Source organism: Penicillium antarcticum (genome assembly GCF_028974205.1).
Source record: "Penicillium antarcticum strain IBT 31339 chromosome Unknown utg000002l_segment0_segment0, whole genome shotgun sequence".
Lineage (NCBI taxonomy): Eukaryota > Fungi > Ascomycota > Eurotiomycetes > Eurotiales > Aspergillaceae > Penicillium > Penicillium antarcticum.
Window position 1 is genome coordinate 3,333,323 of NW_026695300.1, and position 22,721 is coordinate 3,356,043.

The window sequence follows — 22,721 nt, forward strand, 5'->3', positions numbered from 1 at the left end:
CTCCCTGGCACGTGACCGGCCCAAGACGTCATCCACCTTCCATCCGCTTTCTCCAATTCTTTTCCCGCTTTAATTGTTACTTTGTCGACTTGTACAGAGCTGGATTGCCCATGTATTTTGACTCGTGTTCAACTCTCTTTGTGCAATATACTGTTTCTTAGACTTGATACCTAAGCGAAAATTTTCGCATTCTGAATCATACGGTTCCGCCTGCAACATGTTCCCCTCGCAGGCGGCTAATTTTAACATTGAGGCCCTGAGCGGCATCTGTGGGTAAGTCTCAAAAGTTACATTTCTGTTGAATTTGTTGTTCTTTTATGTGGTCCTTACGGTGCATCTCAGTGCATACATACGTGTGTGACAGGTAGATCCGTTGAGACCGACGATCTCTCGATTTTGTCAATTGCGTTTTTTTCAAACCAAAGACTAACCCAATTCAATTCAGGTCAATTTCAATTGCCTGCTGGGTAGTTGTGTTCTCTCCGCAGATTATTGAAAATTTCCGACGCGGCTCTGCAGATGGTCTTTCTCTTCTTTTCCTGATTGTCTGGTTGGCCGGAGATGTATTCAATATTCTCGGTGCTGTCATGCAGGGTGTTCTGCCCACCATGATTATCCTTGCTGTGTACTACACTCTAGCGGACATAGTTTTACTGGGTCAATGCTTTTACTACCGAGGATTCAACCTCAGAGACGAGTTGTCTCCGTCGCCCACCCCGGGAGCTACACCAGTCAATGGTACCAGCGATGCCGAGGCTAGTGGCGCCGAGCACCCAGCACCAACTGAGAGATCTGCACTGATTCCCAAGTCTAACGGCCATGTTCAACCCCAAGAACCTGCCCGGAACGCAGCTGGACATTCTTCCCAAGAAGGTACACGCCCAGCCCATGCCTCGGAGGGAAGAAGACACTCAGCAGCCTCGTACCATGATATTTTTCACTCATCAGTGGATGGAACTCATCTCTCCCCTGCAACCCCCTTCGTCGAGCCCGACTCCTCACGCAGCCGCTCCGAAAGAGCTCGCCGTCGCCGTATTTCAACCGTCCAAACCATCCTTTTCAATTCTACCGCCGTGGCTCTCGTCTGTGCCGCGGGTGTGCTGGGATGGTACGTCAGCCCAGCCTCGAAGTCCTCAGCACCTGATGCGGAACCCCTTACTATGGACGTCCTCGGCCAAGTCTTCGGGTACCTTTGCGCAGTACTGTACCTGGGATCCCGTCTGCCCCAGCTCCTCCTGAACTTCCGCCGCAAATCCACAGATGGAGTTTCTTTGCTTTTCTTCCTCTTTGCCTGCATTGGTAACCTAACATATGTGCTGTCCATCTTGGCATACTCGCCTGTTTGCCACCGCGAATCGTCTTCTGTGGGTGCTATGGGTCATCGTCACCGCGAGAAGTGCCACCCCGGTGAGGCGGCTGCCTTATATGGGCGGTATGTGCTGGTCAATCTGTCCTGGCTTGTTGGTAGTGCTGGCACCCTTTTGTTGGATATGGCGATCTTCGCCCAGTTCTTCCTGTACAGTGACAACAAGGGTGCTGATGATGAGTATGATGACCAGGAGTAGCCACTCAAACGGCTCATGTAAGATTAACGAAATGATTATACTGAGAACACGGTCACGCCGGCCATTGAATACATACACTTCATAGCTCCAAAATCAATAAACAGCACTTCTATTTGTCTATCATGGAACCGACTAATGGGGCAGAATCGTCGACTCCTGGTCGACTCAGGCATTGGAGCCACGTTCAAGCTGTCCACCTAGACAAGAAATCGATATCGTCGTTTGGTTATGCACGTTGACCAAAGGCCGGTCAATAACATTGCGGACACCGATCGTCTCGGGTAAGGGCATACCTCTAATTCTATATCTATTGAGATATCTGACATTTTGAGTCCGATATCATAGTCATATAATTCCCTTATTGTGTACACTCTTTGTTTGCTCTTCGCTAACGGTGGCAAAATACCCATGCAAGATATTCTATTCAGGATGATACGGAATGAACGTTGCTGCTGTGGTGGACACGCGAGCTGTATGACCAGGATGCGATTACTCCCAGCAAGGTCTATTTGTTTCCGATCCCGTTACTTGCTGGAACTGTTCAGAAGCGCCATCTGATGATCGGACTCAAGAGTTCCCTTCGAACCTTAGTCTAAGCCCAGAACACTGGCCAAATATGAGCCAATAAAGCAACACCTGCAAGACACATTTCTTCTTTCCCCCGGAACATGATCAAGCCCAGACTAGCGGTCAATATCAACACGAAAACCTCGCCAGCAAAGTACAAGGGAAGAGTTCGGTACAGAACAGGGATTAGGGATCCGCGATTGGATTCGTGACGCCATAAGACATGGATCGATATATCAAAAAGCAAGCTCTCCCAGCTCCCAACATCCCACATCATGCCCAAGAAGCCCATCTGGTCTCACACCTGCGGGATACAACGGTTCTCACCAGGACCCCTAGTAGAGAACTTGGCACGGCAGCCAACCACTCCCAGGATTACTTATGCAAATACCTTGAAACACCATCACACTAAAGCAAGCAGCCGATCATGTCGGGCATCCAGAAGGAAAGTCGGCAAATCTTACGAAGAAAACATCACTTATAGTGGATGTAACGAGGGGAGTTTGGGGCGGGTTAGGGGGGGCCGGCGGCAAATATAAGTTTCACGGAGAACGAATAGCACCCAGGCTAAGTCTGAGCCCTCACGAAACACCAGCCTATCATTTTCGGCTTTGAGTTTGCCTATTTTCACTTATGCAGGTGTAATCCACGGTTCGGGGTGGAGGTGTTTTTTCTCTACTGTAAATCGTGGTTTCTGGTTCTATGAGCTCACTGTGGTTGCTGTGGTTGCTGTGGTGTCTTCCCAGCCAACTGTATCTCCCACCCGGGAGTTTGCATCGGAATTGGGTGCTGGACTTTGCAGAATCTGTTTTTACTGATTCCAGCCCAACTGTCTACATCTTGATCTCTTCTTTTTCGCGTGTTGATTATATATAGAGTCGTGGAATCCCCCGGGGTAGATGTAGTCGGACTGAGCAGAGTACCAAGGCACAAAGCCGAGCAGACAAAGCAAGCCCTAGTAAACTCTTCCACCCGAGCAATCATCTTTCATTCTCAAGACGAGAGCTCTCTTGCCTCCCCAAACGCAACAACTCGACTCAATATCCCGTTCCGAAGATACCTCCCGTGCAAAGAAACCCGCAACAATGAACGTGATGCCCGAACAGACAGCCCACGGTAGTTGGAGCAGCTACCCAAATGTCTCAATGACCGGGTTCGGCACTTGCAGCATCGTGGTCGTATACAACAAACACGGTTTCCTGGCCGCTAACATCTCCACTGGGAATGACTTGGAGCAGGGTGCCATGACCAAGCTCTGCACGACCTACACAGGTATCCAGAGCACGGTGTTTGGGAACCAGCCGGTCCAAGTGTTGATTCTGTGCGAGCAATTGAATATAGAGAAAGGCGGTTTGATGAGGAGTGCGGGAGAGAGACTTGCTCTGCCAAGCGAGATCGTTGTGAGGTATTATGATGCCCCTTCGTTCTTGGGACCATCGCCCACCACACCTGGTTGTTATTTCTCCATTGAGCTGTTTGGGAATGGGTTCAGTGCTGCTCTGAGGGGGGCTAATGGGAAGTCGGTTAATCCTTGGACTGCTCCAACAGGTGTTTTAAGATGTCCCTAGATGAGATGAGTTAGGGCTGAATGAGTTTGGTGCTGGGAAAAAGATGGGATGGGGATATTTTTCGGTTTTCTTTCAGACCCAGTCTTCTTACTATGACAGTGGGCATAATCCCGGTAGTTACAAATTGAAGTACGGTTCAAGGCCATGAGCCATGTCCCAGGAAGGTTAAGCCAGTAAATTGGAAACTAGTTTGACATGGGTGATGATAAAAATAAAGACATTTGGCAGAACACCTTCGCTGGATGCGGCATAGCATATGGAATCATGAAATCAAGTCTTTTGACAGAGCGAATTGAAGCAAGTCGTGAGCCATCAATTTGGAGGGTGAGCCTCAACCTTGCCCTTTCCAACCTCAGACCAGTTGGTACTCAGAGAAGTACCCTGGCTCTCAGTGTAGCTCTTGATCATGGCGCGGCGGGTTTCAGGATCGGCGTTCGCATAAAGCTTCTTGAAGAATCCATCGACTGCATCACCGCCGAGCTCATCATCCGAGGCATCATCAGCGCCATCCTTCGAGTCTCCCTTGGACTTCTTCTCGGTAAGCGAAGAGGCAACCTGATCCCAGTTCTTGGCGCCGCTGCGGGACGAGGTGGGATAGGACGGACCTGAGGCAGCTGGTGCAGCAGGCGCAGCGGGGCGGTCGGTCAGCCCCGCGATGGCGGAAGAGCCTTCCAAAGCACTCCACTTCTGGCCTGCCTTTTGCTTCTGCAGGGTGATCTCGATCTTAGTGCCCATGACAGATACCTTTGAAGCAGAGGCATTGATGGTGGCGTAGAGGGGATCCAGGGTAAAGTCATATTCGGAGCCAGAGGGAAGAGGGAACTGTAGAGAGATCTGTAGCTTGTCAGCATCCGATGCAAGGGCGAAGAACAAAGATGTGACTTACCGAGCCCTCCTTCAGGTCAGTTGTAACCTTATCCTTGGGGATTCCCTTGATATAGAGGGTGACGACAACAGAGTCCTGAGACTGATACCACTCATGGCGCACCTTCTCCGGAACAGGGGCAGCAGCACCGATATTAGCATTCTGAGCCGGAGCAGCCGAAGATCCAGCAATGGCAGACGAAACAGGAGCCGAATCAGCCTTGGAAACACCCTCCTGTGCCTTCACAGCACCAACAATCCTGCCAGACTTAATAGCAGCCAGCTGAGCTTTCAACTCAGCCTCAGTAGGAATCTGGACATTCTCCGGAATCTCAACAACAGAAACAACAGCTTTCTCATCACCCTCAGACAGCCCGCGCATGGCCTTGCGCACCTTAGTGAGCCAAACAGGCAACTCAGAACCCAGAGGACCCTTCTTCACACCAGACATAGCCGCCTGGATACCAGCAGATCTATCCTCCGGCTCCGACACACCAGCTTTCCCATCAACGATAGTAAACACGAATTCCGCATCTCCGTAGCGGCCAACCTGGTACAGCGAGATAGCGCGGCGCATCTGCGCAGCGAGCATCAGCTCACGCTTTCCGCGCTCGCGAGCGAGGATAAGACCGCATTCAGCATCGCGGAGGGCAGCTTGAGGGTTGGGGCCGCCGTCAGTGGACTTGAGGCGCGTGTAGGCGGTCGAGCGCGAAATGTAGTAGGCCGGGGCGCGGGGTAGCTCCGTCAGAGCTTGGGTGTAGTGCTGGATGGCCAGGGGTAGGTCGGAGCTTTTAAGCGCCTTGTCACCTTGAGCTGCGGCGTTCATTGCGGCTACGGTTGCGGCGTAGGAGGGGTCTTGGGGCTCGCGGAGAGTGAACTCGAGGCCGAAGAGGAGGCGTTGGAGGTAGGGCCGGGTGTTTCTGCGGTTCCACTTCAGCCAAGGCTGGATGGAGATGGCGGTCCGGCGCATACCCTCACCGACTGTTGAGATACAGGGGCTTTTTGTTTGATGCGTGACAGGGAGGAGAACCAGAAAGAAAGAAAAGGAGAAAAAGTTGCATATTACAAGAACAATCGGTCGTTTGTTTGGCAGTCAAACGCGGCAGAGTCATCACATCGTCGCGTTACGTCGTAAATATCAGGTAGCTTCTTAGTCTTATTATTGATTAAGTACATATTTCCCGCCTGAGAGCCTTTCCCCTGGTGATCTAGCCTAGAGCTTCTCATTCCCATACTTCCTGCTGTACAGGCCCAGCGCACGGATAGGCCAGTAGAATTTGTAGTTAGGATACGATATCATACTATAGAGTCTGTTAGAATTCACAATTCACAATTCACAATCAAATCAGGAACACTTACCAGGACTGGTTGAAAACACCTTCAATCGCCTCTTGTAGCCACTCTCCGTTTCGTTGTTGACGCGACATCAACAGCTTGATGCCCTTCTCCAACGGCTCCTTGTGTGGGTAGTCGGCCTCCATGAGTCCAAGAAGAGCCCAGGCCGTCTGACACACCTGAGACTTCTCATGTTGTACATATTGATGGGTTGAGCTGCTGAGATACGACTCACCCCAGCCACCATCAGCCTGCTGCTTCTCAATCAAGAAATCACAGCCCCGACGGGAGTCCGCGCTTGTTTCATAAGTCTCGCCAATACTGGCCAGACTTTCAAGTGCAAACAGGGCAGCATAGGTAAAGCAGATTCCCCAAGAGCCATACCAACTACCATCGGCGCGCTGCACGTGCTTGATGTGAGCGACGGCCTTCCTCTTGGCGTCCCTGATTTCATCGGCACGGTAATCTGGGTAAAACTTGCTGAACAGTGATAGTGCTGTCACGGAGGCAGTTGTGCATTCTGGGTGGTCGTAACTGATCATGATTCCGCCAAAGACTTCGGCCGCGTTCAGACACTCTACCTTGGGTGACGCACGAGTAATCTCGTACTCCGAGAAGCCACCGCTGGGGTTCTGCATGAGGAGGAGACAGTCCACAGCATCCTTCAATCGCTGCACCGGAACCAACTTCGGGAAGTGATACATCTCCTGCAGCTGCAGTGTTGAACGAAGACCTTCAGCTGTACAGTCGCTGACAGTATAACCTTGATCCTTAGTGCTGAAGGGCCATGCACCCTTGCGGTGTTGGCGATAGCACTTTTCTTGGTCTGGAACGTTCTCTCGTAGCTGGTGATCGTCGAGGAACTCCAAGGCCTTGGTCAACATAGGCCGCCATTTGGGGTCATCGGCGAAGCCAGCAACCACAATGGCCTGGGTGATGAACGCCGTGTCCCACACTTGAACACCGTTGGTTCCGTTAGCCAGCATGCCTTCGCCCTTGACCCACATGTAATCATTCAATCTCTCCCGATGTTGACGGACAGAGTAACTGTCAGGGCCGTCATGAATAAAGCAAGCCACCATGTTCATTGGATTGTTGACGGGTCCCAGCCCCGCATACTTGGTGTTCTCATCTTCCATGCGAATCAACTCCCAAGTCCAATCCTCAGCGCGCTTAACGATGCTAGGGTGTCGAAGATAGGGGTTCCAGAACCGAACCAGCAAATCATTAGCAAAGTTAAGCAACCAAGTCTTGGGGTAGTAGTTGTCTGCCTCGTGGATGGAATTGCGGTGTGCAGCAAAATCCACACTATCATATGGCTGAGTGTATAGCTCTTCTCGGAGCGATTTTGTCAGATCATCCAGAGGATGAGACCACTTCTTGGACCACAGGTAGGACATTGGGAGGAAGACCTGGCGCATGTGACACCACCACCGCCAAGGGGCGAAAGGAACCCAGTCGGGAAGAAGCCTAGAAAGCCAGTCAACAACGGCCACGTACACTGATGATAACTTTCACCTACCAAAGCTCGGGTGGAACTGGGTTGACACCTTCCCATTCCATGACACCCAAAATACTAAGCCAAAACTTGGCCCAGTGGGGTCCGTAGATGGCACCTCCAAACTTATGCAGGAGGCCCCTGGCTTTGATCATGCGTGGATCATCCTCGCCGACACCGACCAAACGCAAAGCAACGTAATTAAGAGAAGTACCGAGGACAGAGCTGTGACCTTCAATGTGCAGGCCCCAACCACCATCTTCGGGTTGCTGGCGGGCAAACAGATAACGCTTGATTTCTGTTGCATACTCAGGGGGAATCGGGGTCTTGGTCACATAATAAGTGATCAGAATACCCGGCAACAAGAACATTGGGCCACCATACTCGCAAGCCCAGTTACCGGGCTCGAGTTGGAGATGTGAGAAGAATGACAGACCATTCTCGGCAGCTTCCAAGGGCGTCTTGGCCTCTGGAAGCTCGGGAAGACCCTATCTTGGCGTTAGAACTAAGATTGAGATGACATGATGTCAATGATCACATACCGTTGGCAATCCTAGATGGTACTTGTCTGCGATTGACTGCGGCCATTTTTGAAGTTCCTCGTCGGATTCGAGATACCGCCATGTCTGGCGGCCTTCTTCATCGACCAATCGCCAGCGAGTATAGTCGGTCTGCAGATCTCCATTGGCATCAGGGGTGAGATGGCCCTGAGCTGGTGTCCTCCACGGACCAATATGAGGCGTAGAAGGCATGCTCAATGGAGTGTTGATTGAAGACAAAAAGCTCAGGGTAGAGCAAACATTGGAAAGCTGGGGAAGCTTAGTCATCGGTATCACGACTGCGGCGTATAACGTATTTCACTCGAATCGAGTGGATCACACAACCAAGGGGATCAGCGACGCGAAAACGCGTCAATTAATTAGACCTACCTTCTTCACCCACCCACTATGCCACCAATTCGTATTCAATCCTCAACAACAAAAACATACGGAGCAAGAGGGTAGGATCGTATTAGCTTTTCAAGCTATTGAAAAGCAAGAAATTCCGTCTACACGCGAAGCGGCGCGTCACTTTACGAACCCAGCTCTCACAAATTCGAATTGCTCCGACGGGTTGGTCGTTGGAAATGCTTATTGCGTCGGCCCTAACCCGGGATGGTCGATCTCCTCTAGTGCGCCTACCCCCGTAAGCACCCCGGGGAGCAGCTCGCGGCCTACTCTGGCAACTATATCTCCTACTTAAACGAGCTCTTAGTTAGAACACAGTGACTGAATGAGATCTTCAAGGAAGGTTGTGGCCTTCTAGAAAACCATCGGTGGGTGGCTGAGCATTTGTGACTTCTCCTATAGCAGTTATAGACGACGATTTGAATTTTATAGTTAGGTTTTGGGGCTGCCAAGGTGATAATCGAGGGAAGGCCAAACCGAAGATCTATAAATGCTAGGAGTCGCGTCCAAAGAATCCGCGCTAAGGCTCCTAGGTCCTTATCTCTCCCCTTATGAATCTTTTCCTTCTTGAACACCCGCATTTGAGCCCTCCCGTGGTTTAGCCACAATGGACCTCCCTATCTCCATAATGTACTATCTTTCCCTTCTCCTTCTCTTTGGTTGTTTCGTGGTATATCACTTTCCACACATGACTTCTATAGCTACGTCGCCATCTGTTTCTGACCCGGTTAACAAGCCTAACGATCAGTTTGAGGAACTAAATTCTGAGAAGTTTTACCATCACCCGGTCTGGGCACAACGCTGGTACCACCCCGAGCTCACTCAAGAGGCCTCCGCAAAATGGTTGCAGGAGCCATGGTTCAATAATGCGGCTAATCGCCGTAGCCGCCAGTTCTTAGCTCAGCGATCTCCACGCTATTTCCCTTGGGGGTTTATTATCTATCGAACAGTCTACACGCCTGAGTCTGAGGAATTGTGGCCAATCGTCATGGAAAGAATGGCCCACCAGCTAAAGAGGGGGATTAGGGGTGAATTGGACCATCCCAGGGAGCTCGATGGGGATGAAACCCGCCCTGAGCAACTGATAGAAGAATCACATAAGGATGTGATTATTTCTGACCCGAATCGCTGGGGTAGTGCTAGCATTGAGCAAATCCGCGGCCATTTTGCCAAATATCTGCGTAAGATTAAGCACGAGGATTGTAGCGAGAAATCTCGCTTTGCCTCCTGTCTCGTGATTGATGAGAGATCATTGAAATCGATTGCGAAGGGTGAACGGAACGGGTTTGTTGGGGTAGTTGATGCACGGTACAATCCCGAAGAAAGGTACGATAAGGCTTCTTACCGCGGTTTTATGAGGGTGCAAATCAAGGCCTTATGGGAGCTCTATATAAACTATGATTGGGATACCATGTCGGCGCTGTGTCCGAATTATTCAGATGGATGGATTCCTGTTTACAATGGCTGCTATGGGACGGTGCAGGACGAAGATGGGAATGAATATCCCGAGAACTATGCACTGAAACGCCCTCAAGCATTAGCTGGACGAGGACGTGGGTGATGATCTGATGATCTGCCCATAACCTAATACAAAGGTGGTTTCAGATGAACTCTAGTGATGCCGAGGAAAAGCGGTTTAGCCTTGAGCGACCCAGGCCCAGCTTTTGTTTTTGAAATGAATCGGTTTTTTTCCCGCTTGCATGTTAGTACTAATCTAGCCGGCGCTCATAAGGCTCTCATCTTCAAATACTAAATGCTTGGCTGATCTGAACGGCTTTGAAACGATCCAAAATTCGATTCTTCCTTATATTGATCCGGATGTTTCTAATTGTCTGCCGCCTTTCTTTTGCAAGCTTGGTCTGTGGAGCAAGATATTGTTTCCGGCTTACGGCCGAGCAAACTTTTGTAGTAGATTCGGAATGAAGTCGACGTGAAGAAAGAATGACCATGGAAGTCGAAGAGGAAGGAGAATTGTGTGGTTGAATATGTCGATAGATGGGCGGGCGAAATTGCAGGGGCGCAGCGATGAGTGCGAGATAGAAAGGTAGAAAGAATGGAAAAGTGAGAAAGAGGATGGGAAAAGCGACCGGTACACCGACTTATGCCGATCGGAAATAATTTTGATCGGTTTGATTAATATACAAGAGACACATAACATAAGTATATTGGATTGTGATTTAATACCTGAAAACTTGATGATGCGCGTAGAAGGTACTTCTGTCGAACAACTTGATATTTTGTATACTCCCCCATAACATGGAACTAAATAACCCGATTCTTGATCATTGTCTTAACAGAATCAATGATACTTGTCTCCAAATCCACATACTCCCATTTACCATCCTTGGTACCTTTAGCAAGAATATCCAGACTAACCCGCGTATCCCAATCCGTGGGGCACACACCAGGAGGCAAGATCTGGGCCGGGTTACCTTCAGGAACCCGGCTCCTAAGCTCAGGGAAGTTCTTGCGGAGGTAGTTAGCGACCAGCTGGGGTGTGATCAAACCGGAGATGAGAAGAATGCGTTGGTTTGCGGCGGCCGAGTTTTCTAACGCGTCGACATGGCTTCGGGCTACATCACGGACGTCCACCTGAATGTTTTGTTAGACAACGTTCATGCATCATACTATGATTGGATTCCAACATAGGGAAACAACTCACAAAATGGTAGAAAGGAAATCTCACTCCTTCAATCTCCTTGTGAGTCCCATCAATGAAGTTTGCAATAGCGAATTGGTTAGTCTCGTTGATAGACTTTGGACCTGAAATAGGGTGTGTCATTGGGCCGGTAATGATATCAGGGTTGATCACTACCAGGTCGAAAGTGGGAGATTTCTCCTTCATGAAGTTCCATGCAGCCCTCTCAGCTCGGGTCTTTGATACATTATATCCAAGGACATTGTCCTTATGCTCAATGGCCTGCTTGGCTGTGACCTGTCATTTAGTTGGCAACCTGTAGTATGTTCGAAAATGTAAATGGGTTTACTGACAGGATTCCAGTTTTTCTCGGTGTACGGCTTTCCTGGCTTAGAGATGTCTTCAAAGGAGTCCAGTACAGATACTGCGCTTCCCAAGAGAACAAATCGTTTTAGAGCAGCTCCACAGTGGTTCTCGGCGGCTATCAAAATTGCAGTAGTCCTAAGAATGCGTTAGCTATCTCGAATGGATATTTTATTGATAAAAGGTGGTTTTACCCCATTTCGGCTGGCTCGATTATCTCTTTCTGGATATCTTTCACCGAGAATGTCACCGGGGATGCTGTATGGATCACATAGTTGAATGGGGTCTTTGAATCATCGAATAGATGATCAAAAGGCTTTGCAGAGGTGAAGTCCGCAACAATTGCAAATTCTACCTTGCCCAGCCAGTCCGGATGGGTTTTGATGATATCTTCTGCCTTTTCTTGGGAGCGTACTGTTGCAGTGACATTATATCCACGCTATGAGGTGTCAGCGAGGCATTCTGACAAACGATCGCACTGCTTACATCTATGAGGATCCAGAGTATGTGAGAGGCGACAAAGCCATTGGCACCCGTCAACAGCACATGTGGACCTTGTCCGTTTGGCATTGTTTAAAATATACAGCGAAGTAATTGTTAGACTGATGGAGTAAATGACATCAAAGCGTTTTTTTTTTTTTTTTTTTTGTGTATTTGAATGATGTTCAGTCAATGACGCTGTTAGGATGTCACTCAAAAGCCACGGACCATGAAAATCGGCATCACAGGAGCATGGCATCGGAAGTCTAGAACTTAATACTTAACTCAACATAGATCTAGAATAACTACCGGAGATGTTTTACTATAGATCACCAAAAGTAGTCGTTAGTGCAGAAAAGTATATGGCCGCGTTTTTAGTTTAACAACCTCTGCGCAAATGATTCGGTTTAAATGCGGATAATAAAGTAAACGCAAAGGATATTGAATATTTGCTATGATGTAGCTCTTTGTTGTGTCAACTTGTCACTGCTGTACAAAAATCGGTTTGCCTAGTCAGCCTCAGTCTTCGTGTGTTTATATTTTTAGCCACTGAGTTCCACAGAATGATGAACTACATTGTATTATAATAAGTTAATTGATAAGTGTTCTTATATCACAATCTGCATAGTAAAGAATCTATAATGTGGAAAGTGCCTTAGTAGAGCCGGAGATGAAGGTGGACCAAGATCAACCTACCTTCCTTTTCCAGAACCCGAGTGTTCAGATTCGTCACCCTTCATCCAACAAAGGCGCAATGGCTCAGACATTCGCAACGGAGTATTCGAGTAGAGAAATCACTCGAGATCCCACAGTCAGAGCATTCATCGACAACACACTCACAGACCTAGTTCATGAGCTCTCGCTATCCCCAACGGAAGCACACCCATCAATCACCCTCAAGCGCAGAGCCAATCCAGCAGCCTGTGTAATCAATCCGATCAACGGGGCATTAGAGGCCAATCTCAGAGCCGAAACATACAAAACATACTCTTGGCCAGGGACCACAGCGTTTGAGGCTTGGAAGTTCAGTATGATCTCAACCCGCAGGGCCAGTATACATTCGCACTAGTAGACCAAATAACTGACAGAGTCTTTGATTATATCTTAGCTGTCATTCTTCGGATCCTGGCTATCATTGACAAAGCAATTCGGAGTGGGCAGTCGATCTCCAAAAGGTGGGTTGACTTCACGTGGAATTTATACCTGAGATGATATGCTGAACGTTTTTATCCGTTGCTTAGAGATATATACTACATCGACCCACAATACTTTCGTTCTCAGCAAACGGTGAACGGTGTCATTGATGACCTTGTTTACACGATCGGCGTGGACAGAGCTGCGTTGAATGTGGTTCGTTATCTCTTCCCATGCACATTGAACAGATGCTACAGTAACTTGGATCAAAGTTGCTAATATATGAAATAACTATATAGGAAGCAGCAGCGAAGGGCCTGATAGCTGGGTGCCTTCGGTTGATTCGCGATTCACAGGTCGTGGTTAATGCCCAGTCTGCCACCGAGGTCAGTCCATTACCTATGATGATCCATAAGCCAATTTAATATTCAAATCAGGATACTCTAATTCCTCGCATTGAGAATGATGACGAGATTGACATCTCTCGAGCCCGATGGGTACTCGTCATTGAGAAAGAGGTACTAGGATTAAAGTAACACCTGAAATATCTATTGACCAACTATCTACGAAAAGGCAATCTTCCATCGTTTGGCACGCAGTAACTATCATAACAGAGCAATAGCCGGAGAAGGAATCCTGGTTACAGTACGCCGAATCCCTCTCTGACAATCTATTATCAAGAAACGTGGATTAACCACAACCTAACTCAACCAGGGCAAAGGCTACCCTGATCTATCAACCCGCGAATTCCTACACAAACTCTCAAACGTGGCATCGAACCAGAATAGACCACCTCTCCGTTTCTATGGCCTCACAGATGGCGACCCACACGGCATGGCCATCTTGTCAACATACAAGTACGGATCCGCAGCACACGTTCACGAGAATGCTCGATTGATTCTCCCACGGCTGCAGTGGTTAGGCGTCAGAGTGACAGATATTATAGCGGTTCCTGATGCGCCAGGATACAAGGCTCTTCTCTCGTTAACTCCTCAGGATCGGTCGAAGATTGTTGCGATGCTGCGGAATAGTCCTGTTTGGGCTAGTGATGGGCCTGCGCTGGAGTGGCGGGTTGAATTGCAGCGGATGCTGATGTTGAATTTGAAGGCTGAGATTGAGATTTTGTATGAGTGTGTTGGAGGGCTGGAGGGTTGGATCGATCGGAGGATGTTTCGGCAGGAGTGACAATAACTAGCCTTGATACATTGATAGCTATTTGCATTTATGGAACAGTCAATATTTCGATCAATGAAATAGTACTATTTTGCCCAGTCTTAGGGAAGAGAAATTCATGGTTATACTTGTATGAGAGGTATATCGATATCTATATCTAAGGCAGAAAAGGCCAGTTGATGAAAATGTATGCATTTTGTTCCGCTATCATACTGCGAGGGATAGAGATAAGCTATACAAACCGAGAGACAAGCGCACATCCCAGCCATGCAAGTTAAAGAAAAAGAAAAAAAAAAAGATCACCCTTGACGCCAGTCATCAAATCTTGACTCCCGCAAGGTCCCAGCACTCGGAAAACAAAAAGCAAGTCCAGAATTCCAAATGCCAGACAGCAGGAGAATCGTGGCCTTCATCCGCCGGGCTCAAAGTCCAAGACCCTTCTTCACCTCATCGCGGACCTTCTGCTCATACTCGGGTCTCCGCTCACGCCACATCTTAGCAGCCTCAACATTCGCGGGGCTCTCGTCATTCGGCTCGGCAAGCATGCTCATGACAGAGATGAGAATCTTCTCCACGCTCTGGATAGGCGACCAGCGCTCCGAGGCATGTTCGTAGTGGTTGGGATCATCGCCGGGTGGATGGAGGATCGAGATGCAGACCGTTCCATTAGGGTATACTATAAAATGTCATTAATAGGTCTCGCATTGTGTAAATGTCAAAAGAGAACAAAGAATTGGATGCGCAAGCAGCCGGAATAAAGATATCGGGCACGTACCGTTCGGGTGCCAAACGCCTCCTCCGATAAATTTCATTGTCGGCGGGCTGAGAGGGTAATCCTTGGGGAACTTGAGCTCGGCTGCGAAGACGCCGCCCTCGAATGGGGTGCCGCCTGGGCCTTCGATCAGGGCTTCCCAGTAGAACATGTCATCTTCGGAGACTGGGCCGGCGGTGATCCCCTCTGGTGGGTTTGTGGAGAGGTTCTTGTATTCGTGGAACAGGCGCTTCTGAGCGACGTTGGACGCCATTTTGGGTTGGATTGATTGCGAGTGGGAAGTGGCGAGGAGTATGCGGGGAGTTGGTGGGATGAAGTGCGACGGAGTGGGGATGGAATAATTCCGGGGCGGTGGGCAATGACATGGGGGGTGTGAAACAACATGGAAGTGAGAGTATGAATTGAAGTAAGTGTATCAATTGAAGTGAACGAGTGAGATCAAAGATAAATATTGATTAGATGAATCGTACATTGGGAAGTTGTTGAACTGACGTCAGGGTCAGTGTCCGAGGAGGGTAGTTCCAGAGTTTACAGATCTATAGACTGTCTTTATTGACAGAAGTTATTGTACATGAGCTGGCTTTCAAAACCAATCGAAATCATCACCTCCTCCTTCGTCACCTCCTTCATCGCCCCACGGGTCATCTTGGCCCCAAGGATCCTGGGGCTCATTGTAGAAGCCCTGTGAATCCTCCTGATCCATTGGCTGCGATCCCTGTTGACCAGGCGATGCCGCATGTTGCTCGCCTCCATGGCCTCTTTGCATCGCTTCATATCCGGCCATTGCGCCTGCACCAGTGGCGCCCGCAGCCATACCATCCGTCATGCCACCCGCGGCCCCAGCTCTCCCAAGAGTGCCAGCAGCCGCTTCCCCAACGGCCCCAGCTTCGGCAGCGCCTCCCGCTGCTGCACCACCTGCTGCACCTCCGGCGGCAGCTTCACCACCCATACCGGGGAACCAGAGCGGCATGAAACCGAAACCTCCGGCACCACTGTGGCGGCTGAAGTAGTCAAAATCGACACTTACAGCCGTGGCTAACATGACAGCACGTTGGTCCAGGGTCATGCCGGGGACTCTATCGCCGTGGCCGGCTGGTACCTGGGCACCAAGCCCTGCAGAATCCATCCGCAATGCATATACACCGGTGTCAGTGAAAAACTCACGAGCAAAACCCGCAAAATCGCGGTTGACTGAACCAATCAGCTGGTTATCTGCCGACTTTAATGAGAAGTCCCATGATAGGAATGGTTCGTCAACGTAGGCAAACTGATTGAATTCGCCTTGGCCTTGATTAGAAGTTTGCGCAAGCTGCATTTGTTGCCCTTGTGATAGTTGAGACCCAGATAAGGGAAATGTTTGCGTCCCCATGTCTGTCGCTGAGTTTGGAGACTGATGGTAGGTAAAGAGATTGTATTTGCGTCGTAGAGGGGCCCACTGCTGCTGGGCTTCCCCGATGACTCGCATGTCATTGAAGTTAAGTGGTGATACCCGTGCACCAGATGTGATGCCAGGTGTCACGCCTTGCAAAGAAGTAGATGGCGAGGGCGGATTAAGGGTTTTATCAAGAGGGTCGTATACTTGAATCTTGGAGTTGATGTAGGAGAAAGGGCGGTTGAACTGCAAAGGTCAGTACAAACCCGTAGAGCTAAGCCACATAGGCGCTGTATAGACTTACTCGAAGGACCTCATTTTCTTGTCGGTCAAACACATGGGTCACGAAGCTCCGATGGGTTCGGAACCATTGCCGCGCCATAGCATTGCCCAGTCCTTTCTCTTGTTCTGCCATATATCCAATGTGGTTTCCCTGCGCATCCATGATGACATACTTGTTTGCTTGTTCGAACCCACTACAGCAAGATTTGGTTAGTAAATATTGCGACAACACTTTCAAATAATGGTGCTGGCAGCACTCACATCATAACATTCATCATCTCTAGTTGTCGCTGTACGACAACCCCCGAGTTTGCCAATATTGACACTGCCGGATGATTCTCTTTGAGCACACCTTTAGGGTCCTCTGGCAGGTAGACAGGAGAGAGCAAAGTGTTTTGCGCAGGGTCGTAATTAGGATTGTAGGCATCTTGGGGCTCAGGAGCGGAATGTTCGGGTTGTGGCGACGGTTCGACCTTTTTAGCAGCCTGAATGAGATCCGGTCTTTGTATACTGTTGCGGGGACCACGCCGACTGCCGTGGCTTCTGAAGCTCGAAAGAGCTCGGCTGCGAGCTGGAGCCAACTGCCTCTGCAGTGGTCGGAGTCTTAAGCTCCACATAATGTTGGATGTGCCAGCAGTTTTCTCAGATAGTGGTATATGAGCCGGTCGTGTTTGGTGAGGTGCAATATGTAAGGCGATGTTGGTAATGCAAAGTTGGCGGAAGTGAAGAAGCTCGGGAGATTCTGATGACGAAGGTTTGCCGCGGGGTTTAACGGAGATAGCGGCGTTCAGTTGCGCAAATCATGTCGCTCAATTTCAGATGCTTCTTTTATTTATATAGAAACTTAGGGTGTCAATTGAGCTTATAGTCTTGATTTCATTTTTGGTGCACCTGGAACTACAAAAATAATGCTTTCTATAGAGTACATATTGTACAGAAACAAAAACTACAAGGCTCCAAAAATCAGTCAAATGCCTGAAGTATAGGACTGATTGGGCTCAAGGGATAAATGCAATATGAGTAGCCAACTAATCTATCAAATGTGCTTGTCCAAAACTGTTCAGCGTAGATCAATCGCAACTCTCCGACCAACGGCAACTCCATGAAGTTGATCATCCCAACGACGATGCATGCAAACTGAATATACCAAGTAAATGGCTATATGAAGATAGATGGTATCACAGAAGTCCCTTACGGGCCAATTCGATTTTCCGCACAGCTTCGCCTGCCTTGAATCCGCCTTTCGATACGCAGATAGCGCTTCCCTCTCCGAGTTCGACCTTCTCTTCAACGTCTGGGTGCGGGCAAGGGCAGTGATGTGGGAAGTGTACGCAGGCGAGAGTTCCGGGGCACAGATAGTTATCGCATTGGGCTATAAGCAGGTTTCCCAAGTCAGTTATATAGTCGCTTGAGTAGGGACTCGCTAAAGAAAACCAGAGTATCTCGGTATTGTAACTTACCACCATTCCACATCTGCTGGTATCGACCGCTGTCACTTGGAGCGCTCTGCGACCGATGCTGCTGGCGCTGTTGCTGCTCGCCGCCGCCAAACATTTGCTCGAAGAAGTTGAATTGGGCCTGGGCGACTGATACAAGGAGAAGAAGAGCCCAGAGGGCTTGGCGCCAGCTTTGCAACATGATTCCAAGGTCACACCAACAAGAGTTGAATAAATCTTTCGTAGATGTACAGAGCAAAACGAAGAGATATAGATGAAGCCAGCTTACGCTCTATGGCCGGCACGTGACGCCAAGCCCCATCTCCGAACGAAAAACTTCCCCTTTGGAGCTTCGACATCCGACTCAACAAACACCCAATTACAACTCACCATGTTCAAGCCACGAGTACTGGCGCCTCTAAGGGCGCTGGAGCGAGCCTTCACCCCAACAATCCGGTCGACAACCGCGCTCTCCCAGTCGCAATCCGTCCTACGAACACTCTCCGCATCCACATTCCCGAAAACCACACCTACACCCTCCCTCTCCCGCACGCTCCTCCCATTCTCACAAGTGCGTTACGCCTCACACGCCTCGCAAGGAACAGCCAACCGACACTCCCGCGATCCGGCTGGTAAGCGTCTCGGAGCCAAGCGCTCAGGCGGCGAGTACGTCGTTCCGGGATGCATCATTTTCCGGCAGCGAGGCTCGAAGTGGTTCCCCGGCGAGAATTGCGCCATGGGCCGTGACCACACTATCTACGCTACACAGGCTGGTTACGTCCAGTACTACCTCGACCCATTGAAGCACTCGGAGCGCCGGTACATCGGTGTTGTTTTCAACAAGGATGAGAAGCTCCCACACGCGCGCAATGCGCCCAGCAGGCGCAAGCTCAACATGGTCTCTGTGCCTATGGTGGAGAAGGTTGTCGGCCAGTCTGACCTTGTTGCCTCGGTTGACCAGAACGGCGTTCAGATCTCTGACGTTGCGGCTGTCGATGCTGAGTCTGGCCCCCAGTGGCGTCCCGGTTACATGTACCGTGAGGCTAACTGGCAGATTGGTCGTGCTGCTGAGAAGGCCGGTATCACTGCTATGCCTTATGACCGTCGCAACCGTTGGTTGGCATGGAGGAAGCGCGAGCAAAGAGCTGAGCGTGCTGCCCAAATGAAGAGTCTGAAGGGCAAGAAGAAGACGAGCAAGAAATAAGGGCATCCTCAGTATGTGTGATGTCTTGTTTCAATAACTTTGGGTTTCTGTAGCGATATGAGGATCTGAATCTGGTGTTCACTGTATAATAGAAAGAGCATTTCCCCATCAACTTCTTAAAGTATATTATATTCCTTTAGTAACTGCCATTGTAGGATGCTTTGCATATAAAAGCAGTGTAGCCCATAGTTGGGACAACCACGGTACGGATTGGGAGGATGAGAACTTCTTTATTGTACATGATGAAACAGACTGGATTATATTGTCCGATCGACAAGGAATTAAATACATAAGAGTTGCCACTTTGAAATAAAAGAGCATTTGCGAAATTAGGCGCCCCGAATGATAGCAGCAGCAATCTTCTCAGCAAGCATATCTATACCAGCAGTTAGTAACAGACCAGAAAAGCAACACCACGAAGAAACTTACAGACGGTCGACTGAGGATGACCAGGAGGGAGGAAAGGAAAAGCACTAGCATCAACAACACGCAGTCCATCCACACCATACACACGAGCCTGAGAGTCAACAACAGCCATCTCATCATCCGGCGTACCCATCTTGCAAGTACAAGCCGCATGCCAAAGAGTCATAACATTATTCTTGATCCATTCCAGGATCTGAGCATCAGTCTTAACTTGAGTACCCGGGTCATACTCGTCGCCAATGACAACAGGTGCCATGGCGTCGCTCTGGAAGGCCTGGCGTATGCGCTTGAACATGGCAATGGCAACTTCCTGGTCTGCAACAGTGTCCAGCCAGTTGGGGTTGATTGTGGGTAAATCAGAAGTAGAATCCGAATTCAAGGTGACGTTTCCTCGGGATGTAGGCGTGATTAGAACGCCGAGCATGGATGCGTACTGGTAGCCATCTTTTGGTTGGTCTGCCAGGAGATTGCCGACGTCTCCGATGTATCCTGCGCCAGAGATGTACTACATAATCCCTATTAGCATGGCGTTCATACTTTCTCGTCAGCTTGATCTTGATCATACCTCTGCCTCGGGCCAGTCGTCTGTGAACTTAGCCAAGCTCTCCTTCGTTGCCTGGGAGAAAGCGGCGCGCAAAGTCTCTGGGATTTTCTCCCAAGCCAGGAAATCGGCGACTGGGTTCGTCAAAGGTCCAGTCTTGGTGAGGATTCCGCCGACGACTTGTCCAGCCGCGTAGAGAAGGTTGGTGGCAAACTTCGTGGATGTGGTCACTTGGACCCGGTATGTAGGCGCAAAAAACGGATGATCCCACATATTCTGGCCAACCCCAGGTCGGTCAGCGATAACATCAATACCATGAGCTTGCAGGTTATCAGAAGGGCCGACTCCAGAAACCATGAGAAGTTGGGGCGACTGGAATACACCAGCAGAGATGATAACTTCTTTCGATGCTTTGAGAGTGACGGTGTTGCCCAGAAGACCCTTCACTTCAACCCCGGTGGCCTTCTTCTGTTTGTTGAAGATAATTTTTTTGGCAAGAGTATGGTCATAGGTTGTCAGGGAAGAGGGATTAATCTTGGATAAGAAAGACTCCTCAGAGCTACTGCGAAGCTCATGGGCCGGGTCGATAGTCGATGAACAGTACTGGGTTCCGAACAAAGAACCCAGGTTGAAGTCCTGTGTTTCATTGATGCCGATAGCCTGCATACCCAGGTTCATCCATGAAGAGAATGGCATGGCAAAGTTGGAATAGGAGACCTGCAGTGGGCCTCCGTTCGCTTCATATGCGTCGGCGTCGTAGGCTGCCGAGGCATTTGCAGCTCTATATTGGGTGTTTGGTGGCGTGAACTCGACGCTCTTTTTGTAAAGCGGAAGGACCTGGTCGAATTTGTAGCTGTCATCGCCGACTGTAGTGGCCCATTGGTCCATAGATTCGCGGGTTGGGCTGAATCGGGGGTCAGCTGAGGGATCGGGGTATTTAGTTCAGGTCATCTTACCGCTGATAGATCATGAAATTGAGAGCCGATCTAGAGAGTTATTGTTAGCACCAATTACCTCGTCCATGTAGAAGGAAAACATACGATCCTCCGAGACATTTTCCTCGCGCGTAGTGAATGGCTCGCCCATTGGCGCCTGGTTGGTCCCTTGTTACAAAGCCCCAATCGATGACAGACTTGGTATTGGGATCAGATCCCACGGGCAAAACATCTGCCGCAGGGACTTCAGCCAGAGACTCTACCTCATAATGTCCTCCAGCTTCCACCAACGCGACTTTGAACTCGTTCTGTGCCAATCGCGTCGCAATTGCAGCACCGCCGGTACCACCACCAACAACCACGTAGTCAAAAGTCTGTCCAACAAGGGGGGCAGCCCGTCGTTCAAATTCTTTCCCCGCCGTGCAGCTCACCTGGAGCGCGAGAGATACGAGAATAGCCCTCAAAAGCATGTCGACTGGCTCAATCAACGGAGAATCGAAGCTAGATAATGCCCACCATAAGAGCGAGAGGGGTTCAATATAAGGTCATAGCTTTACAGATTTTGATTCGGATTCCGCGGCCAATGTTTGGTGGACTCCTGTGTGACAAGGACTGGAATGATCAAGGATAGACTGAAGGGGTAATGATAGCCCCCGAACTTTGGAACCAGTCCGTCTCAAAAAGTCGTCAAGATCCTATCTTGAGTCAGTTTTAGCGGATTCTTGCATTGAATTGGCTAATTGCCGATGGTCCCATATCCTCTTCTGCCTATATCGAGCCAAAATTGTTGTCCCAAATTTATGCATAAGCAACGTCCGTGGTCCAGCCCTATCCGCCAAACTCTATTATAGTTCGCTGACTGGATTTGTTCTGCTCCGTTGGATACATCAATTGTCGCTTAAATTATCACGGCGATAAAAGTACATGCTCTTCAGATCCTGCAACTAATACTTCACATCACACGGTCTATGCGCGGTTTGTTCCTAGGATCCGCGTGGGCTCACCAGTGGGTTCACCAGTGGGATCGGTTTGTTTCAAGCCAAGACGATCGGCTCGATGCACATCGCCAATGATTAGATCAATTATTCCGATTAATCGCCAAGACCTGAGAAACGAACTCTTGATATATACATATTTTGAGGGATTGGTCGAAGTAAGACATACTCAAGCCAGGACCTTCAGGGGTATATTCCCAACACAACCGCGCAAAACTTCTTTTCTGATGTAGAGATTGAGGCGAGGGTGACTTTGCGTACTCGATCATCATTCTCATGACAAGGCTACTCTGTCTTCGATCAGAATCAAAACAGGGATCAATAATTAGCCATAACGTCCTGCGCTTGTCGCCGTGCTTAGGCCGTTTCCATGAACGCATCTCCACCGAGGGCGGGGGGCGCAGGCCCGTCTCATACTTTCGATCTTCCAATGAACATTCCTCGGGGGCCTCAGGGAATAATCGTGATCATGCCTCAATTTTTCAAGATCCGAAAATGTAAGAAAACTTTGTTTGGATGTTTGCTGCGTAACCGTTATCCGTCACAATCTTCTTTGTCGCCTAGATTTTGACAATCAATAGATGTTGTCCCTACGTTGTCACAACCCATTGTTCCATGAAGCTATG

At 49.4% G+C, this 22,721-nt stretch overlaps 12 protein-coding genes across 12 annotated transcripts; 5 read left to right on the plus strand and 7 right to left on the minus strand.

Moving 5' to 3' along the window:
• Nucleotides 1-217: 217 nt before the first annotated feature.
• On the plus strand, nucleotides 218-1,565 carry N7508_002225 (PQ-loop repeat-containing protein; the record flags this gene model as incomplete). The annotated part of the gene is made up of 2 exons (XM_058460291.1): nucleotides 218-273; nucleotides 446-1,565. 2 exons carry the CDS (start codon nucleotides 218-220, stop codon nucleotides 1,563-1,565), a joined length of 1,176 nt encoding a protein of 391 aa, XP_058323823.1.
• A 1,652-nt stretch (nucleotides 1,566-3,217) lies between these two features.
• On the plus strand, nucleotides 3,218-3,700 carry N7508_002226 (uncharacterized protein; the record flags this gene model as incomplete). Its single annotated transcript, XM_058460292.1, has 1 exon — nucleotides 3,218-3,700. The coding sequence occupies one exon, from the start codon at nucleotides 3,218-3,220 to the stop codon at nucleotides 3,698-3,700; it is 483 nt and encodes a 160-aa protein (XP_058323824.1).
• A 312-nt stretch (nucleotides 3,701-4,012) lies between these two features.
• N7508_002227 (co-chaperone SGT1) lies at nucleotides 4,013-5,534 on the minus strand (the record flags this gene model as incomplete). The annotated part of the gene is made up of 2 exons (XM_058460293.1): nucleotides 4,013-4,534; nucleotides 4,587-5,534. 2 exons carry the CDS (start codon nucleotides 5,532-5,534, stop codon nucleotides 4,013-4,015), a joined length of 1,470 nt encoding a protein of 489 aa, XP_058323825.1.
• A 243-nt stretch (nucleotides 5,535-5,777) lies between these two features.
• Nucleotides 5,778-8,149, minus strand: N7508_002228 (terpene cyclase/mutase family protein; the record flags this gene model as incomplete). Its single annotated transcript, XM_058460294.1, has 4 exons — nucleotides 5,778-5,865; nucleotides 5,924-7,369; nucleotides 7,422-7,885; nucleotides 7,940-8,149. The coding sequence occupies 4 exons, from the start codon at nucleotides 8,147-8,149 to the stop codon at nucleotides 5,778-5,780; spliced, it is 2,208 nt and encodes a 735-aa protein (XP_058323826.1).
• Nucleotides 8,150-9,032: 883 nt separating this feature from the next.
• On the plus strand, nucleotides 9,033-9,905 carry N7508_002229 (uncharacterized protein; the record flags this gene model as incomplete). The annotated part of the gene is made up of 1 exon (XM_058460295.1): nucleotides 9,033-9,905. One exon carries the CDS (start codon nucleotides 9,033-9,035, stop codon nucleotides 9,903-9,905), a length of 873 nt encoding a protein of 290 aa, XP_058323827.1.
• Nucleotides 9,906-10,606: 701 nt separating this feature from the next.
• N7508_002230 (NAD dependent epimerase/dehydratase) lies at nucleotides 10,607-11,915 on the minus strand (the record flags this gene model as incomplete). Its single annotated transcript, XM_058460296.1, has 5 exons — nucleotides 10,607-10,936; nucleotides 11,007-11,272; nucleotides 11,332-11,483; nucleotides 11,540-11,784; nucleotides 11,832-11,915. The coding sequence occupies 5 exons, from the start codon at nucleotides 11,913-11,915 to the stop codon at nucleotides 10,607-10,609; spliced, it is 1,077 nt and encodes a 358-aa protein (XP_058323828.1).
• A 664-nt stretch (nucleotides 11,916-12,579) lies between these two features.
• On the plus strand, nucleotides 12,580-14,144 carry N7508_002231 (uncharacterized protein; the record flags this gene model as incomplete). The annotated part of the gene is made up of 7 exons (XM_058460297.1): nucleotides 12,580-12,853; nucleotides 12,934-13,000; nucleotides 13,067-13,175; nucleotides 13,259-13,345; nucleotides 13,397-13,477; nucleotides 13,533-13,604; nucleotides 13,674-14,144. 7 exons carry the CDS (start codon nucleotides 12,580-12,582, stop codon nucleotides 14,142-14,144), a joined length of 1,161 nt encoding a protein of 386 aa, XP_058323829.1.
• A 410-nt stretch (nucleotides 14,145-14,554) lies between these two features.
• N7508_002232 (E2 ubiquitin-conjugating protein UBC7) lies at nucleotides 14,555-15,157 on the minus strand (the record flags this gene model as incomplete). Its single annotated transcript, XM_058460298.1, has 2 exons — nucleotides 14,555-14,808; nucleotides 14,908-15,157. The coding sequence occupies 2 exons, from the start codon at nucleotides 15,155-15,157 to the stop codon at nucleotides 14,555-14,557; spliced, it is 504 nt and encodes a 167-aa protein (XP_058323830.1).
• A 330-nt stretch (nucleotides 15,158-15,487) lies between these two features.
• On the minus strand, nucleotides 15,488-17,175 carry N7508_002233 (scramblase family protein; the record flags this gene model as incomplete). The annotated part of the gene is made up of 3 exons (XM_058460299.1): nucleotides 15,488-16,522; nucleotides 16,581-16,752; nucleotides 16,820-17,175. The coding sequence occupies 3 exons, from the start codon at nucleotides 17,173-17,175 to the stop codon at nucleotides 15,488-15,490; spliced, it is 1,563 nt and encodes a 520-aa protein (XP_058323831.1).
• A 561-nt stretch (nucleotides 17,176-17,736) lies between these two features.
• Nucleotides 17,737-18,196, minus strand: lcl2 (the record flags this gene model as incomplete). Its single annotated transcript, XM_058460300.1, has 2 exons — nucleotides 17,737-17,930; nucleotides 18,019-18,196. 2 exons carry the CDS (start codon nucleotides 18,194-18,196, stop codon nucleotides 17,737-17,739), a joined length of 372 nt encoding a protein of 123 aa, XP_058323832.1.
• A 189-nt stretch (nucleotides 18,197-18,385) lies between these two features.
• On the plus strand, nucleotides 18,386-19,198 carry N7508_002235 (mitochondrial 54S ribosomal protein bL27m; the record flags this gene model as incomplete). Its single annotated transcript, XM_058460301.1, has 1 exon — nucleotides 18,386-19,198. One exon carries the CDS (start codon nucleotides 18,386-18,388, stop codon nucleotides 19,196-19,198), a length of 813 nt encoding a protein of 270 aa, XP_058323833.1.
• Nucleotides 19,199-19,527: 329 nt separating this feature from the next.
• On the minus strand, nucleotides 19,528-21,570 carry N7508_002236 (GMC family oxidoreductase; the record flags this gene model as incomplete). The annotated part of the gene is made up of 5 exons (XM_058460302.1): nucleotides 19,528-19,574; nucleotides 19,628-20,129; nucleotides 20,190-21,069; nucleotides 21,122-21,151; nucleotides 21,206-21,570. The coding sequence occupies 5 exons, from the start codon at nucleotides 21,568-21,570 to the stop codon at nucleotides 19,528-19,530; spliced, it is 1,824 nt and encodes a 607-aa protein (XP_058323834.1).
• Between the last annotated feature and the right edge of the window lie 1,151 nt (nucleotides 21,571-22,721).